Genomic DNA, 16,872 nt, shown 5'->3' with positions numbered 1-16,872 from the left:
ATGGAGAACCAAACCCACCTGCTCCTTTTCTCGCGACAGAAACCTCCAAAACTGTGTCAGTCTTATTTTCCTGCTTCCCCGGTTTGCAGAAGGATGGACAGAGATGAATCATCCAAAATATTGTATGGATTTTTAATGTGTGTGGAATGACATGTATGTCAGTGAAATCGGAGATTCTGTACAGTATGTCTTACGTGCTTTTTGATTGTGATGTCACACCACATTAGCCTTGTGGCGGCACAACCTAAGTGAATTACCACAGCCAACAAGCAAGTATGTAACATTTCATTGGCTTGCATGGCTCATGCCACATAAGGGTACAGTAACAGTGGTGTGTTTGCTATAGCTTGGCTATGTTACTCAGTGCTCTGAAGTATACAGATTATGAGATATTAAAACCACTGAAGGAGCATTAGACCTCTGTATATTTTACTCGCTCTGGGTGAGTGGATAAGTAGAATTGTGCTATTCCCAGTTCAGAAGGGGTATGTGTACCCAGGGTAAGAAAATTGCTAGGGTTCTTGTTGTGCTTTATGAAGCCAGAGCAAAGCACTTTGAATGAGGGAGGAAAAAAGCTTAAATGTAAACTCAGATATGGGCTAAAACATTGGCCCGATTCTCATTTACACTGCCAGTGCAGCCTAAAGGGCCCTTAGTGCAAATAAGAATCAGATGCTATATGCTTTTGTAGTGGAATGGCCAGGTCCTCAAGTGCTGCGTGGACACTTTTGTGCTCTACTGCTGCTAGAATCCAGCCAGAGTGCTGACATGTCTCAACCATGGAGCGTTGCCCCAATGCAATGGAGATCTTCTGGTGTTCTAGAGCTGGTGTAGAGGTTCAGTACTACTCCTTGTGTTGGCCACCAGAATCACTGATGCCAGAGGAAAGAGGATGTGGTTGGGATATCTCTACAGTGCATGGATTCCCAGATCTGGTTTCAGATCCTTGGGACCATTTGAAATCAGCATAAGTCAGAGCAACCATACTTGGTGCACACGGTAACCCCAGGATCAAGGAGTGTGAAGGTGAGCTTAGTGTTCCCCCTAGTCTTGTGCTGGGTGCTCTTTGGCTGTAGGTGAGAAGCTAGCTCTGGTTCTGCAAACCTCTCCTATATACTTAGGGTTCAAAAGGGAACAATGTGGTAGAAATCCTACCACCTGCATAGCACCAAAAAACCCAGAATGACTAGTTTGAAAAAGCAGCAGCTGTCCGTTGATGCTGTGTCCATTTTGAAATACTTATCTATCTTGGAAGCACCTCAAGGCACTTCGTAATAATCTATCCACTAATTGAAAAGAAGGCAAAACTAAAGCTGTATTCAAAGGGTAGATTAACACCTTTTCCTAGGAACTCACTACAGTCCTGCCACTGTAACAATAAAATCTGGGACAATCTTTATTACAGCGAGACCTTCTCTTTCATGCTGACTGGGGAAGATGGCAGCAGAAGGTTTGGTTACTGCAGAAGATTACTGGTAAGTACATCAACTTGAGCTCTTTCCAAGCACAAAATTCAGTTGTCAGTCAACATTGCAGTGCATAGTTGTTAGCATGCCTTTTGCGGTCCAAAAGGAAAGCTGTTCCCAGAACTCTGAGAGTTGGAAAGATAACAAAGTCAAATACAACAAGAATTGTCAGAAACCTTTGTCTTAATGAAAGAGAACCCAAATATTTCAAGAGGGTCACAAAACATTTTCCCCCTTCATTGGCACCTGGTTTCGGTTTCAACCAAAAGCAGAAATACCACACCACCACAAAGAAGGCTATTCTCGCGGTGTTTCTAACATGCCTAATTCTTTCACAGCCCTTTTCATTTCCTAGATGCTGTGCAAACATTAATTAATCAATCCTTAGCACCCGTGTGAGGGTTGTCACCCATTTCAGAATCAGGAAAATTGCAGTAGAGGAGTTAAGTGATTTGCCCGTGGGCACACAACAAACTAATGCAGTGCCATGACTAGAACTTGGGAGGCCCAGATCGTCAGCCTCCATTTCAGTCCTTTCACCCGTATTCATCACATAGTAATAGATTTAGAACTGCAAAGGAGGGGTTGTGGTTTTTTATCTTGGGCTGATTCTATGCTGACATGGATCCAGCATACTTTGGAGCAGCCTAGCCCTGTTTTGAGAACTTCAGTGGAATTTAATTGGCGCATAGGCCATTTGCTGGATCTCTGGACAAGAGTGAATTTCACTATCAGTGTTGCTGGGCTTTGTGAGAGGAATAGTATAGAAGAAAGGGGCTTTCTTCACTGAGCCTCATCTCCCCTCCTAATGCACCCAAGCAGGGTAGGCATAATTTGGCCCTTAGTTAATAGAGACATTTTCTGATAGACATACTGAAATACATGTGTGTCTGATCCTGTTCTTGCCAAGGTCTGTGTCAAAGCTCCTGTTGGTGCTGCTGGGAACAGCACTGGGCCCTGTATTTGTAAAAGTTTCAGGAACATTAATCCAAAAGCAATGCACTTGTCAGTTCTACTGGCAATATTTTCCAAGGATGGCACCTATATATCCCACCTTTTGGAGTGTAAAATACATGGGGAAGCACAATGAAATATAAATGAGAAGTGGAAATGTTTATGGCTATAAAAGGGCATGAGCCACAGTGAAACTAGGACAGGCTGGTATGGGAGAGGATGGCTGCGGGAGAGACTCAGAAGTTGAATACATGGGGCACCCAGAAGATATCTTTATGGGAACAAATAAACGAAATAAAGATGGAGGCCAGCAGTACAATTCAATTATTTTTCATATGTGCTACCACTTAAAAGTAAATATGTATATTTTCATAAGTTTAGCAAAGCCTTCTCAGAAAAAGTTGGCTAGAATTAAATTGTGGAAACTATTCAGTCCACAAAATAAAGGCTGTTTAAAACTACCAAATTTCTGGAAGTATCAACAAGTATTTAATCTTGCACAAATCTTACCATTGATTGTGGAAATCCAAGGCATTAGCTCCTGGTTTAGTTTGGGATTTGATGTGACCAAAATAAGATATATTGAGGAAAATGTAATTATCTTGCCAATAGACATTTAACCCAGTCATTTTACACACTTGTGCATTATGGGGAGAAATTTATAGACTTTACAAATTCATACAGAAAAAAATAAATATGAGGTGATATTGAACGACATGCCCTTTCACCTACTTCAGGAGAGAAATCAGCATATTGGGAAAACTGGCAGAATAATGAGATAAGCAATCTGGAAGATATGTATGCTGACACTATATTTAAAGTATTTTATCATCTGAAGGACAAATAAAAGCTGCACAAAAAGTACTTTTGTAAATATTTGCAGACGAGCCACTGAATAAAATCAGTCATGAAAGATTCAGGCTTGTTTTTTTTCCAAGAGTAAGCATTTTGTAAACTCATTGCTACAAACATAATTGGTGCAGGAAATAAGTATATAAGATTTAAACATACCTGAATGATCCGGAGAATTAAATCCTTGAAAAGCCTATGGGAAAGCACATTGTGGAAAGAATATTATGGTTATGGCACTAACAGTCAGAGTGAGATATAAAGCTTAAAAAGATGCAAAGAGCTGTACTTCAGACCGGTTACTAGGTCACAGCACTCACCACAGAGTGTATAGAGTGGAATAAAGTGATAGTAAGTATTACTGAAGATGCGCAGATATGACAGGTTGTTAAAGACACATGCTGGGGGAATTGCTCATATGTTTTAAAATATTGACCTATTAAGGATCGTTCCGAATGAATAATTAAACAGATGATGCCAGTGGACTCTGGAGTTAAATGACATTTCAAGATTGAAAAGACTGAAAACAAAAGATAAATGCCAGAGCCAGTCACATGGATTGGGATTTTCTAAGTGCTCAGCACTGGCCTCAGCCTGCTCCCACTGACGTCAATGGTGGGAACAGAGTTAGGCCAAAGCTGAGCTCTTTTGAAGAGCTCGCCCATACAAGCTAGAACAACATAAACAATATACACGGAATGACAAAGACTGTCAGTGGCCAAATTAGCAATGTTAGACATTGGAAGGCCATTGAACCACCCAAGAGCAGAAGAGCATTAGCAGCTATTGCTGTATCTGAATGAGCAGATCACACTGAACACAGGATGAGTTAGAATGTTAGGAGGGTGTGTGGCAACTTGTCTTGGATCCTGGTAAACAATAAGAAAGATCACTTGTGCTGATCAGACGTTCTGAAATAATATAAGGAGAAGTGACTGGTGATGTACTGATCTGTTCTAACCCAGCGCATGAAGAACTGCCTGCACTGCTTTGAGGTGCCTGTGGTTTCTGTAGATCAGCAGCAGGCCACCACCTGGCCCATAGGTTTTACAGGAAATGTATGAAAAATTGATGGGAGTGTAGAAGATACTGTATAAGTAAAATGCTGTAGGCTAAAGGTTATTAATTCTTCAGTGAAGTAGTTGATCATTATGGGGCAAATGGTGGGCCATCTGCTGTGGGTGCAGAAAGCCTCTGACTAAACTGGTGCTGTCAGCTATATAGAGAGAGATGGGATTTTGGTGGCTACATAGAAGGTCTGCAGAGCGTCCCAGGAACAGCCCAGTGGATCCCTGTGCCTTGCGAGAAGAGGAAACAGATGTTGTTGAGACCATGCTAAAGGCTGTGGTCATTAGGGTGAAGTAGCCTTCACCCCACAGTTCCACTGCTCCTCTGTGGAGGAGAGGAGGATTTCTCTTCCTCCCCATTGCAAATCTCAGCACATGGGGGTAGCGTTGCCTCAGCTGGCACACAGCCTGGAATGGTGTCTTTAAAGGCTGTGCTGCACAGTTACATGCCCACTGACCTATTTTGCACAAGCAAATGAGGGATTTGTACCTGTGACAGGGACCAGGCAAACTCTGCAGGTGCCATACATGTGCCAAGTTTTGGCTCTCTAGTCTAATTCCATTTTGGTATTTGTTTGCAAAACTTTCCAAGCAACTTTTGAAAGCAGGAGTTGATGGGCTTGCTGCTGCACAGGGGTTGCAGGTGCAGGGTCAGGCCCTAAGTCCACTTCAGAACTGCAGAATGTGTCAAATAATATAAGCACTATTTTTCTAAAACCCACAATACCTGACTTACTATGGGTATGAGAGCACTGGGCTGTAATGTGCCTCATTCAACTATAAGAAACACTGGAAGTGTGCTTTAGGACATAAGGTAACCTCCCCAGAAGGGCTAAGGAGAAACCTTCCTCGTGGGCAGGTTATTCCATAATTGTCAACTATGGGGTTTCTTGGACCTTTGTCTGAAGCATCTGGTAATAGTCGCTGTCAAAGACAGGTTGCCGAACTACCTGGACCAGGGCTCTGATCCAGCATGGTAGTTCCTATGATCCTATGTTTTGTGTCTTAGTTTCTGGGGGGGTCCTTTATTTATGAGATAATTGTGTCTTTTATTACCAGGCATTTTTTATTTTGCGACATGGTCATATGAACTGCTCTATTTATTTTATTTTTATTTTATTTTGCCTTAGATTTTTTCCAGGATTTTCTGATAAAAGCCCCCTGCAAAAGGACCTCAAGGGATACAGTAATGATTATATTTTGTTTGTACAACAAAGTCCTACAGTATATCCATTTTACATATATTTATATTACACTGTTTCATTTAAAAACAGGATTAGAGTGGAATGTAACCCATTGTACCATAACAAACAGAGTTCTAAATACAGTAAGACATTTTCCAATTAATACCTGATACATCTAAGGTAGTGGTTCCCAAACTTGTTTCGCTGCTTGTGCAGGGAAAGCCCCTGGCGGGCCAGGCTGGTTTGTTTACCTGTCGCATCCACAGGTTCGGCCGATCGCAGCTCCCAGTGGCCGCGGTTCGCTGCTCCAGGCCAATGGGAGCTGCTGGAAGCGGTGCAGGCCGAGGGATGTACTGGCCGCCGCTTCCAGCAGCTCCCATTGGCCTGGAGCAGCGAACCGCGGCCACTGGGAGCTGCGATTGGCCGAACCTGTGGACGCGACAGGTAAACAAACCAGCCTGGCCCGCCAGGGGCTTTCCCTGCACAAGCGGCGAAACAAGTTTGGGAACCACTGCTCTAAGACAACCATGTTAAATCCTCGTAATCTGATATGAGAATTTGCATTTTGAGGTAAAAGAAAATGGCTCATTTATATCAGTCACGTTACCCCTTACCTGTTTTAGTATGGTTAGTACATTATCCCCTGTAATAACCCAAGAGAGTGTCAGTTTCAATTTTTACACCAGTGATTAACTTTGTCTTATTTAATTGGCTTTTGTCAGAGCTATATTACACAGTAGCCTGTTCACAGTACACAGTATTTGTACCTGGTTTTTGTTTTTGTTTGGTTGGCTTTTTTGTTATCTTGCTGTAGTACCTAGAAAATGTACTGAATAAAAATGTGTGAATTTAGGCCCTGTTTCTTGATGACCTATGTAGCTATTTATGCCTGGGCAAAGTGCGTGTAACATGGGTATGAAATGCTGTCACAGATGTGAGTGAGGGGAGAGTTCCAAACTGGTAGCATTTCGAATCCACTCTCCACATTTGCCAGGCAGTGCAGAATCAGCCCCTTAAAGTCTAAGAGTATGTCTACATTGCAGCTGGGAGCAAGCCTCTCAGTTCAGATACACAGACGCTAGCTCAGCTCAAGCTAATACCCTAAAAATAGCAGTGTGGATGTTGTGGCGCCAAGGGAGGTTTGGGTTAGCCACCGGAACTCAGACCCACCCACCCAGCGTGGCTAGCTCAAGCCTCTGCCAGTAGTACAATATCCACACTGCTATTTTCAGTCCACTATCTTGAGCTGAGCTAGTGCGAGTCTGCAAACCCAAGCTAGGAAGCTGCTCCCAGCTGCAATGTAGATACACTCAAAGGGTCTCACTTTCTCCTGGCTTTCATCTGGGTTCTGCTGGCAGAATCCCCCAGTGGTGGAAAATTTGCCAAATCTTTGTTGTTGTGAAGACCAGAAAGTGGGTGGAGCCAGCAGGCCCATGGGCTGTGGGAGATGGATTGAGTCAATGCATCTGCTAGGAAGCCTGTGCTTCACTCTCAGGGAATACTGGCTGGAACTTTCAAGCTGCCCTTTCCCAGTGGCACTCCAAGGAGAATCACAGCAGTAAACTATCCGAGAGAACAGAGCATCTTAACTACAGTTCCATGTCGTCTCCCCAGACGTCTCCGGCTGGGCTGCTGCAGAAGCTGCTCCTTGTGCTGTGGGGTGGTAGTTCTTCCCTAGCTGGGTTGTACTGAATTATATGATCTCCCAAGACCATATCTTTCCCAGAAACAGAGTCGCAGCCAATCACCATATTTTTATGATTACCACTGATTGTCATATTGTAATGCCTGGGAGCCCCAGCCATGGGCCAGGACCCCAGTGTGTGTGTGTGAACACCCAGGCAGTGAGATGGTAGATTAGAGACTCTGAACAGCTCAGCTAGATTTCAAGCACCCAGGAAGGAAGGTCTTTTTTAAAATGTCAGGCTCCTTTTTAGCATAAAGAGCCAAGGTTTCCCTTAGACATAATCTCAAAATAGAGGCGAAAGCAGGGTTTGCATCAGCAAAGTCCAGGGTAAACACTGTGCAGCAAGGCTGCTCCAGTCTTTGTGCTGGCCAAGAAAACTAGCAGAACCCCCCTGGTGCTGATCCTCACCCTTCTGTTTCACAGCTCAACTCGTGGTGGCTTATTTTCATCCTCCCAGGAATCAGCGTTCTGTTGTCTGTGAGACTAATTAGAATTCCTGCAAGCAGGGCTGGATTAAGACTAAGAATGTACTCAGCCCCACAAAAACAAAAAACTGCAAATGCTTCACTCCCCATTTCCTCAAGGAAGTGGGCAGTATAAGCTCTGCAGGCAAGCTGACTCCCAGCTGCTCCTTACACAACAGCCCCACACTCAGAAAGGGGCTTGATGTAGCAGTGGGGTATTAAGCAGCAGGCCATGTGGTCAACAGTTTATACCTATCCACAGTCACCTGACTGTGTTGTGGGGCCAAGAGAAGAATATAAGAATGGCCATACTTTTGGCCTTCACAACATCCCCTGGCAATGAGTTCCACAGGTTGACTATGAGAGTGTCCTCTGCAAACTCCTCAGGCCAGGTCATTTGATATTAGCCTTTATGTTATTCTGATGGGGTAAAGCAAAAATAGTCCTGGGAAATACACCAGTGAAGGGGGTCTTTCCAGCTGGAATTGAACTGGTGTAATGGCTCTATGTTGCCTCTCCCCACAGTGTAGGAGCTATGCGGTGGCACTCCAGCTATTCTCAACTGTCCACAGTCCCTACGTAGCACTTACTGATCTCTGAGTGGGCATGGGCAGGCTGTCCAGATAGGTTGATTCAGCACATCCACTGACCGAGTTCCATGTTCGCAGGTTAAAGCTGCTGTCCCCTGGTGGGACCACTGAGGGTGGATAGCGGTGCAAACACCATCTGTCTTTCCTAGGATTGGACCCATCCCCAGGGACAGAGGCCACCACTGATGCAAAGGGTAAATCAAGCCCGGATGTGGATGGCCACGGAGGGTTAGATGTAACACACATGCTCACAAGATTTTCCTGGGGAATTAACAAAGTACAGTATGAGAAACAGGTGCTGTTACTCTAATGTGAATCTGCAGCCAGAGGGACAGTTTCAGCCAAGGAGACCTGTTGATACAGGATCATGCAGGTTAATGCCTGTTCTTTACAAACTCCTGACTTTAGTCATGTTTAATTGGAGTAAATCATTTCACTTCAGGATCCCAGACCCTGAGAGCCTCCCCAGCCTGAGACATTTGCTCTTTTGCTCACAAAAGCTTATGCTCAAATAAATTGGTTAGTCTCCAAGGTGCCACAAGTACTCCTTTTCTTTTTGTGAATACAGACTAACACGGCTGTTACTCTGAAACTTGATGATTTATGTGCACCGAGGAAACTCTGCTATTGGCAAAGAGAAATCCCTAAAATACAAGGGCATCATGTATAATGAATATGAGTAGGGAAGATGCCTAGCACTCATAAACTCAGTGACATGTAACCTTTAAGATACTTGTAGGGAATAATATTTCATAGGGCAGGGTCTTTGAGTAAACTGCGTGGTTATTGTTTCTGGTCTTATAGATGACCCAGGAATGTGATGTTTTTACTGGCACTCGGTAAGATAGCTCTTGGCTGGTAGCTGTCCAAGACTCCTGGCATGACTTCGGCATTCCTGCAGATTTGACACAATGATTTTAACCAAAATCCTACATGCTTGATATAATCACTCAATGCCTTTAGAAAGGGTTTTATACCTAATATGGACAAAAAGGGATTCTGCTGTTTTCAGAGATGTGATGTGTGGTGAGCAGGTTTGGATTCAGAAATACACTCATCTGTGTTCACTTAAGTGCAGCATTTTTTCATGGTCTTTATTATAACAGCACAGGCACCTGCTGACTGTCCCAGACTACATTGTGATTCTCAGATTTAAAAAAACACAGCTGTCCTCCAGCTTCTTCTGAATCAGCTCTGCATGGCTTGTAAATGATAAACCCACTTCATGGAAACAGCTTGCATAATCCTCATAGTCTAATGATGAGACACTGAAACTAAATGCCACCAACTTATTATGATAAAAGGGGAAAGGTCGTTATCCACTTTGATTAAATATAAAAGGAAGCAAAAGCAGACAGAAATTATGACGTCGCTCTCCTCTGTCAGAGTATCATTAATATGGGGGGCTGATTCTTCCACTGTTTTCCATCTTGTGTAATCATTTACACAGCTGGGCAAAGTGGGTGTAAAATGATACCAACTCAGAGTGTTGACATTTTACACCCGCTTTTCATTCATTTTGCACAGGCAGAATGACTCCGGAAGGTGTGGGGCAACAGAGAACTAGACCCACTGTCTGAGATCCTACTCGGAATTTTTTAATGGCAGGGCAAAGTAGTTTGGTAGCGTGTCCGCAGTGGGTTGGTGCAGGGTGTTTGCAGTTCCTAGACAAGGAGAGACCGGAATTCCTGCAGTAATGTCTGCTCTGGGGCAGTCCCTGCATTCTATCTCAATAGCACCTCATGCCAACTGATCTGTTGAAAGGTGACTTTCGTTGAGTTCAGAGACTTCCTTTTGGTCATGGTTCTGTGCCCAATGGAAAAAGGAGAACGGGCTAGTACACCTTTCAAAGACATTTCCATCTGTGGACCTGCTGTCCCTCTGCAGGGCAGTAGCAAATACAAGTGACTGTGGATGACATTCTGGTAGTCTAGGACCTGATCCAGTGCCCTTTGCAGTGGGAGTCTTCCCACTAACATCAGTGGACTTTGGATCAGGTCTCTGATTTCCCATGGGTGGTGATTCAGGAATAATCTTAAGCACATGCGTAAGTGCTTTTCTGAATAGGGATACAGAAGCACAGCCATACTAGGTCAAATCAATGGTCCACCTAGCCCAGTATCCTGTCTTCCAACAGTGACCAGTGCCAGATGCTTCAGAGGGAATGGAATGAACAGAACAGGGCAATTTCAAGTGATCCATCCCCTGTAGTCCAGTCCCAACTTCTGGCAGTTAGAGGTTTAGGGACACCCAGAGCATGGAGTTGCATCCTGAGCATCTTGGCTAATAGCCATTGATGGGTCTATCCTCTACTAACTTATCTAATTTTTTTTAACTCATTTATACTTTTGGCCTTCACAACATCCCCTGGCAATGAGTTCCACAGGTTGACTGTATGTGTTTGTTTTAAGCCCACTGCCTATTAATTTAATAGGATAACCCCTGGTTCTTGTGTTATATAAAGGAGTAAATAACTTTTCTATTCACTTTCTCTACACTAACCATGATTTTATAGCCCTCTATCATATCCCCCCTTAGTTGTCTCTTTTCTAAGATGAACAGTGCAAGTCTTTTAAATCTCTCCTTGTATGGAAGCTGTTCTGTACCCCTAATCATTTCCCCCCCCCATCTTAGTGCCTTTTTCAATTCTAATGTATTTTTTTGAGATGGGGTGACTAGAACTACATTCAATATTCAAGGTGTGGGCGTAACATGGATTTATATAGTGGCATTATATTTTCTGGCTTATTATCTATCCCTTTCCTAATGGTTCCTAACATTCTATTAGCTTTTTTGCCTGCTGTTGCACATTGAATGGATGTTTTCAGAGAACTATCCACAATAACTTCAAGATCTCTTTGTTGAGTGGTAACAGCTAATTTAGACTCAATCATTTTGTATGTATAGTTGGGCTTATTTTTTCCAATGTGCATTACTTTAAACTAATTGACATTGAATTTCATCTGCCGTTTTGTAGCCCAGTCACTACACTGACTACTTATGGCCCAGTTTAGTAAGATCCTGTTCCTGAATCTGGGCCATAAGTAGTCAGTGGATCTGCCCAACATCCGTCCGTGAAGAACGGTCCTCAATGTTTTTCTGGGTGAAATTAAAGCTTCTTTGATTATTACTATTTTATTAAAAAGAAAAGGAGTACTTGTGGCACCTTAGTCTCTAAGGTGCCACAAGTACTCCTTTTCTTTTTGCGAATACAGACTAACACGGCTGTTCCTCTGAAACCTGTTACTATTTTATTATTCAGTGACAACAAATTTAACTTGGGGCGGAGGGCAGAGATACAAAGGATAAAAGGGAAACTCCTGATTTCTTCTAATTTCTGCTGCCTTTCTATTTGTCCCTGAAATCAGCAAAATATCTCTCTATGCCGGTTTAATTGCTCAACCTCAAACTAGATGATAGCAGAACTGGAATTCGGCATGTTAAAAATGTAATGGAAAGCTTCTGCACATGCCCTGTACATTGCAGCTGTTTGTTATTTAAATATTGACAGCGTGCTTGGCACAGTCTGAGGGACAAAGGAAGACTTGGTCTCTGTCCCAGGGAACTCACTCCCACTCAGATGGGATTTTCCAAAGTGCTCAGCACGGGCCTAACTCAGAGTGGAGCCAGTGATTTCAATGGGAGCAGAATTAGGCAGACTCTGACGACTGGCCATTGGCTTCAGTGAATAGCTCACCACTAAGAGAGAGATTTTGCCCAATAAAGGATGCTTCTTTTTCTTCGTCTGTGCTATCAGACTGTTCTAGAGGCACGGCACCACTCATACATACGACTCTTACCAATGCTCCTGCTGGGGTGGTTCTGCATTGCCCCCAATGCAGAGCTGTGGCTAAATGCCACAATTAAGAGCTATATGTGGACGATACGTTGTGTTCAGCTCAATGGAGCCAATGGCAATTTACACTAATGGAGGATGAGGCCTATTACAAATACATCTTTTGATGTACATTCAAGAGGGGAATGTACATCAAATTCTCTAGTAACTTTTGTTTGTTCATATGTTTTTGTATGTCAAGCATGATTTTCACTTTTAACCATGTAGATTATTCAAGTTTTGCATGTTTTTTGCATGTGCAAATAAGTAGCCCCCAACTAATGTGGAGGATCTAGATGAAAACCCTATTGGATTTAGGTTGTGCACGTCTTTGTTTAGCTCTCTGATCATACTAATCTTGAGCTAAACAGTCTTTGACCATTGTGGTGTGACTGGGAAACAAAAATGACCATTAAACCTTCCCCTAGCCTTCCCATTCTCATCCTTTCCTGCAGGTACCCAGCCCCGTGTGCAGCCCCACTCTTTCTACTGCTTCAAGGAATAAAGGAGAGCAATTGCTGAGACACAAGTTTCAGCTATCTGTAACAGTGCTGTATGGCTGCGAGTTGGAATGATATCGGAGAACAGTTCCGATACAATGTGATAAGCATTCTTGATGCCTTTTAGTTTCCTGCCTTATGGAAGGAATATAATGCTTTTTCAAGAATAACTATTTGGTGAAGAAATGGATAGCAAAAGATTTAGCGCAATAGCCAAGCCATTTTGCTACATAAGTGTATTTCCTTGTGGCTCAAAATTAAAATGTAATTTCAGTCTCTCTTTCATTGTTATCAGCCAAGTGGAAAAGGTCCACGTCTACCTGAAGTATATTGTGTCATCAGCCGGCTAGGTTGCTTTGACTTATTTTCCAAGGTAAGTTTCCTTTTCCCTTTCCCCCAATATTTCACTTAATTCGACTACACGCTGAGAAATGTGTATATTAATGAACCAAGCACACCGAATTTTTTAATTTGATGGGCAACAACAGTATTTTACATTTAGACATTTCATTATTATTGGGTACATCAAAGAATGTCTTATTACTGCTGTGTCTGAAGCAAATCTTGAGTTGAAAAACATCTGGGTGTTCGTATGCATTGGCTGCCTGAGGCTTTTTTCCATTGTTTTCTAAAACTATTCTCTTCTGACCTGTAATTCTTGGCATGCATGTTTGAAATGATGGGCCAGTACCACTTTTACACCAGTTTTCCCCCATTGGAGTAATGAGGTCAAGAATCAAGATTATTCCATAAGTGGATTCTATTCTATTGTAGTGGGATATTTCCATCACAAGAAGTTGTGTTAACAATAATAATCTAATTAGAAGGAACAAATTTGACACCAAAGTTGCATCATACTTTGATCTGGTTTACTTAAGGAATAAAGTTCCTAGTACAGAAGTTGCAAGACAATAAACAGCTTATTCAGGCTGATTAAACACTGAAGTAAGGCTGAGGCATTTGATAGTCAAAGAAGCAGCTGACTCAGAGTGTACTCCAGTACCACAAACATTCTTTTTACATTCGACAAAAGGATATTCAAATAAAACAAAGCAGTCAGAAATATTTTTCTTGCTTGATTAGAGTTTGAAATGTCCAGGCTGCTGCCAACGTAGTGCCTCTAACATCCAAGGGCACATCCTGTACAACTTCAGTGAGCATTTAGTCATGATAGAGCCATACCAACCAGGATTTTAGTGTGATTTGTGAGAGGACACTGATATTTCTGACTTTGAGTGAATACCTCCCCCCTTCCCCCCCAAATATACAATCCCTGGTAGCATGTCGCACAGTTTTCAGCTCATCTGTGAATACAGTGTTTTGTAAATGATGTGTCTGTTTGCAAGGTACTTATCACTTTGACAGTCAGAGCTAAGGGAGTTTTACAGAACTTAAGACCAAACTAATAATAATATTTTATTTATTTATTTACTGAATAAAGTTGGCTAGTTTTTGGCTGTGAGGTTAGTTTTTGGATTTGATATAATCATGACATTTTACGTAATTCACATGATCTAATCATACAGAATATTATCTTCCATATAAGCATGTTTTGAGCCGCGCAGGATAAAACTTTGATTAACATGAATCCAGCTTTAAAAAAATCAGATGAAAGTAGTTAATACCAGTCCTGCTTATGACGTCTTATAAAAAGGTCAAACCAAAGGGTTGTTCCAACAGCCTCTTGGCATAACTGGTGTCCAAATGAAGATGATTGCAACCGATGCAGAAACACTATGCTGGACTAGGTTAACAGAGGTAACAAAAAGTTTGTGAAAGCTAATGATACAGAGATATGTCATGATACTCTTCCTTCTCTTTTTGCTGTTGCTATCTAACTTTGATGATGGCCCAGTTCTCTGAGGTTTTTGGGGGGAAGAAGATGACGCAGATAATACAAAATTAAACATTACAATACCTTGCTGCCAGCACAATAGCCAAAAATATCAGTCAAGATGAAGACATGAAGCGTGCACAGGTCCACAGAGTGGAGAGTTTATGCCGGAAAATACCAGAGATGGGACAGAATTGCAAAAATTCTGTTTGCACATTTGTGCCCAAACCTTGCATTTGCTCATGTAAATGGGCATTTGATGCAAATTAGCTAGTCATATATGAAACTACCTGATTGACATATGCAAATAATTTCATTTATGTGAGCTTGCATATCATTTTAATGTGCTCACTTAGTGGCTGGCTGAAAAGTTTACCCCAAATATCAGTTTCCTCCTTATCAGCCATATAGTTAAATTGTAGTGAGGGTCTGTTTTTTTCTCTCACTTGTACTAGTTTTACACTGGTAGAATTGCATTGGCTTCAATGGGAGTGATTCCCAGGTGATCATGGAAAGGAAGAAGGCAAACACTGGTGACATTAGGGACATTTTGCCTAATCCAGAAGTTTCTATTTATTCCTGGTGTGGGTAGAACGCCCATTGAACGTATAGGCTCGTCCCACTGTTAGGGAAGAGCTACTCACTTCTTCCTGCTAATGTGGTCACTGAGCCATTGCGTCTGGTTCACACAGAAATAACTAGTCTTAGCTGGAGATTACAGACTCAACTCCCACTAATATGAGTTTGAATTGAAGGTATTCAGCACCTGGCGAGATGGGGTGCGACAGCCCTGAATCAGCTCTTAAATGAAAAAAAGAAGAGTCCGTTTGTAGTACCAGTTTGTAGAACAGATTTGTTCCTGGTGCAGATTAAGATTCTTAAGAGAAAGTGAGAACATCCCTTTTTCCTAGTTTGTAAAAGCGAAACCAAGGTGCCCCGATTTGGTAAAACTAATGGGAAGGAGGAAAGTTATCATGATGGTGCACTTAGCATAAGTAGACAAAACAGGAAACTGCAGCCTTCATATAAAAACGTGACGAGAGAGAGACTACTGAGATATTAAACTTTGTACATTACTTAGTTGAGAAGCAGAGAAAGCCCTTTGTTTTTGATTATCTGCATTATTTTAATTCCCCTTGGAGCCCTCTTTGTTCACTGTGGCGATAACTAATTAAAGACAGATTTGAGAACCACAGATTTCCTCACTCCCAAACTCAGCCAGTGCATGCAGTCGTGGTCTTGGCAGATGTTTTTGTCCATTTTTAGACTCATGAGATGTCTTCGTCCAAATTTTTTTTATTTTAAAAATATATATTATTTGTATTGTGCTGGCAGTCAGGATCAGTGTCCCACTAGACTAGGCATTGTCCAAACCCATAACATGACACAGTCGCTCCCCCAACAGCTTTCAGTTGACTGTATCTAATTTAAAAGTATGTGATTTATTTCATTTATATTTAGCATATAATGCCAACAATGTAAAGAATCACTTAGCACCGACAAAAAAGGAGACCAGTGTTGACAGCAACACAAAGGTTTGCCTAGGAGATACTACAGCTTGGTCTACACTAAAAAGTTAAGTTGACCTAGCAACATTGTTCAGGGGTGTTAAAAATCCATACCTCTGTGCAATGTAGTTAAGGCAACCTAACCCCTAGTGTAGGCAGTGCTAGGTCAGCAGAAGAATTCTTCCATCACCTAGCTACCATCTTTTCAGGGAGGTGGATTAACTATAGCAATGGGAGAACCTCTCCCAATCCTGTAGTGAGTGTCTACACAGAAGGGCTACAGCTGTGCCGCTCTAGTGGTTTAAGTGTAGATGTAGCCAAGGGAACAGAAGGAATAGTATTACGTCAATGCTACTTAGCCACTGGGCTGGCCTTCAGTAAGGAGCTTCTCTAAGCTGGAATGAGTGGTTGTCACCCAAGCAAGTTACCTTAAGAACGAAATTAATATAAACTTTTATGATCACCCCCCCCCACACACACACTCTCATTGACTTTAATGGGAGCTGCAAGTACTCGGTATTTGTTAGACTCACCATTCCTGTTGCAAAGAGGGCGGGGAGGCAATGCTCCAGTTAGTGCCTTTGTTGGCTTTTGATGTCATTTAGCTATTATTGTAACTCTCCAGCTTATAGTTAAGTAGCTTTTCCCATTCTGTTTCAATGGAAAGCATTTCCAACAGTAACAAGGGAAAGTGCCTGGCTTCGACAGACTAACTATTGCGTGGCCCATTGCTCATGAGTAGTGGTTAAAAGATCAGTCTTCCAGGTCAAACCACTAACTGCTTTAAAGCTTGCTTTCCCCTCTTCTTTAGGTTTATCATCATCATGTTCTATTTAATATGGGAAAACTTTGCTATGGTCTAATTTATGTTGGCTTGCGTGAATAAAATGAGAAGAAGAAGAGAAAAACAATCCTCTGAATCTATAAGGACTTC

At 42.2% G+C, this 16,872-nt stretch overlaps 1 protein-coding gene across 12 annotated transcripts in view; it reads left to right on the top strand.

The window, feature by feature from the left end:
• DENND2B (DENN domain containing 2B) overlaps positions 1–16,872 on the top strand; it is a 286,057-nt gene that overhangs the window by 217,504 nt on the left and 51,681 nt on the right. For all 12 annotated transcript variants that reach the window (XM_048854347.2, XM_048854351.2, XM_048854354.2 and 9 more), the window contains 2 exons: positions 1,406–1,475; positions 12,892–12,969. In XM_048854347.2, coding sequence (XP_048710304.1) covers positions 1,406–1,475; positions 12,892–12,969 — 148 coding nt within the window. The remainder of the gene's footprint in view (positions 1–1,405; positions 1,476–12,891; positions 12,970–16,872) is intronic.

The sequence above is a fragment of the Caretta caretta genome, chromosome 6 (genome assembly GCF_965140235.1).
Source record: "Caretta caretta isolate rCarCar2 chromosome 6, rCarCar1.hap1, whole genome shotgun sequence".
Classification (NCBI taxonomy): domain Eukaryota; kingdom Metazoa; phylum Chordata; order Testudines; family Cheloniidae; genus Caretta; species Caretta caretta.
The sequence above is the reverse complement of the archived record's forward strand: the minus strand, read 5'-3'. Positions and strand labels throughout refer to the sequence as shown.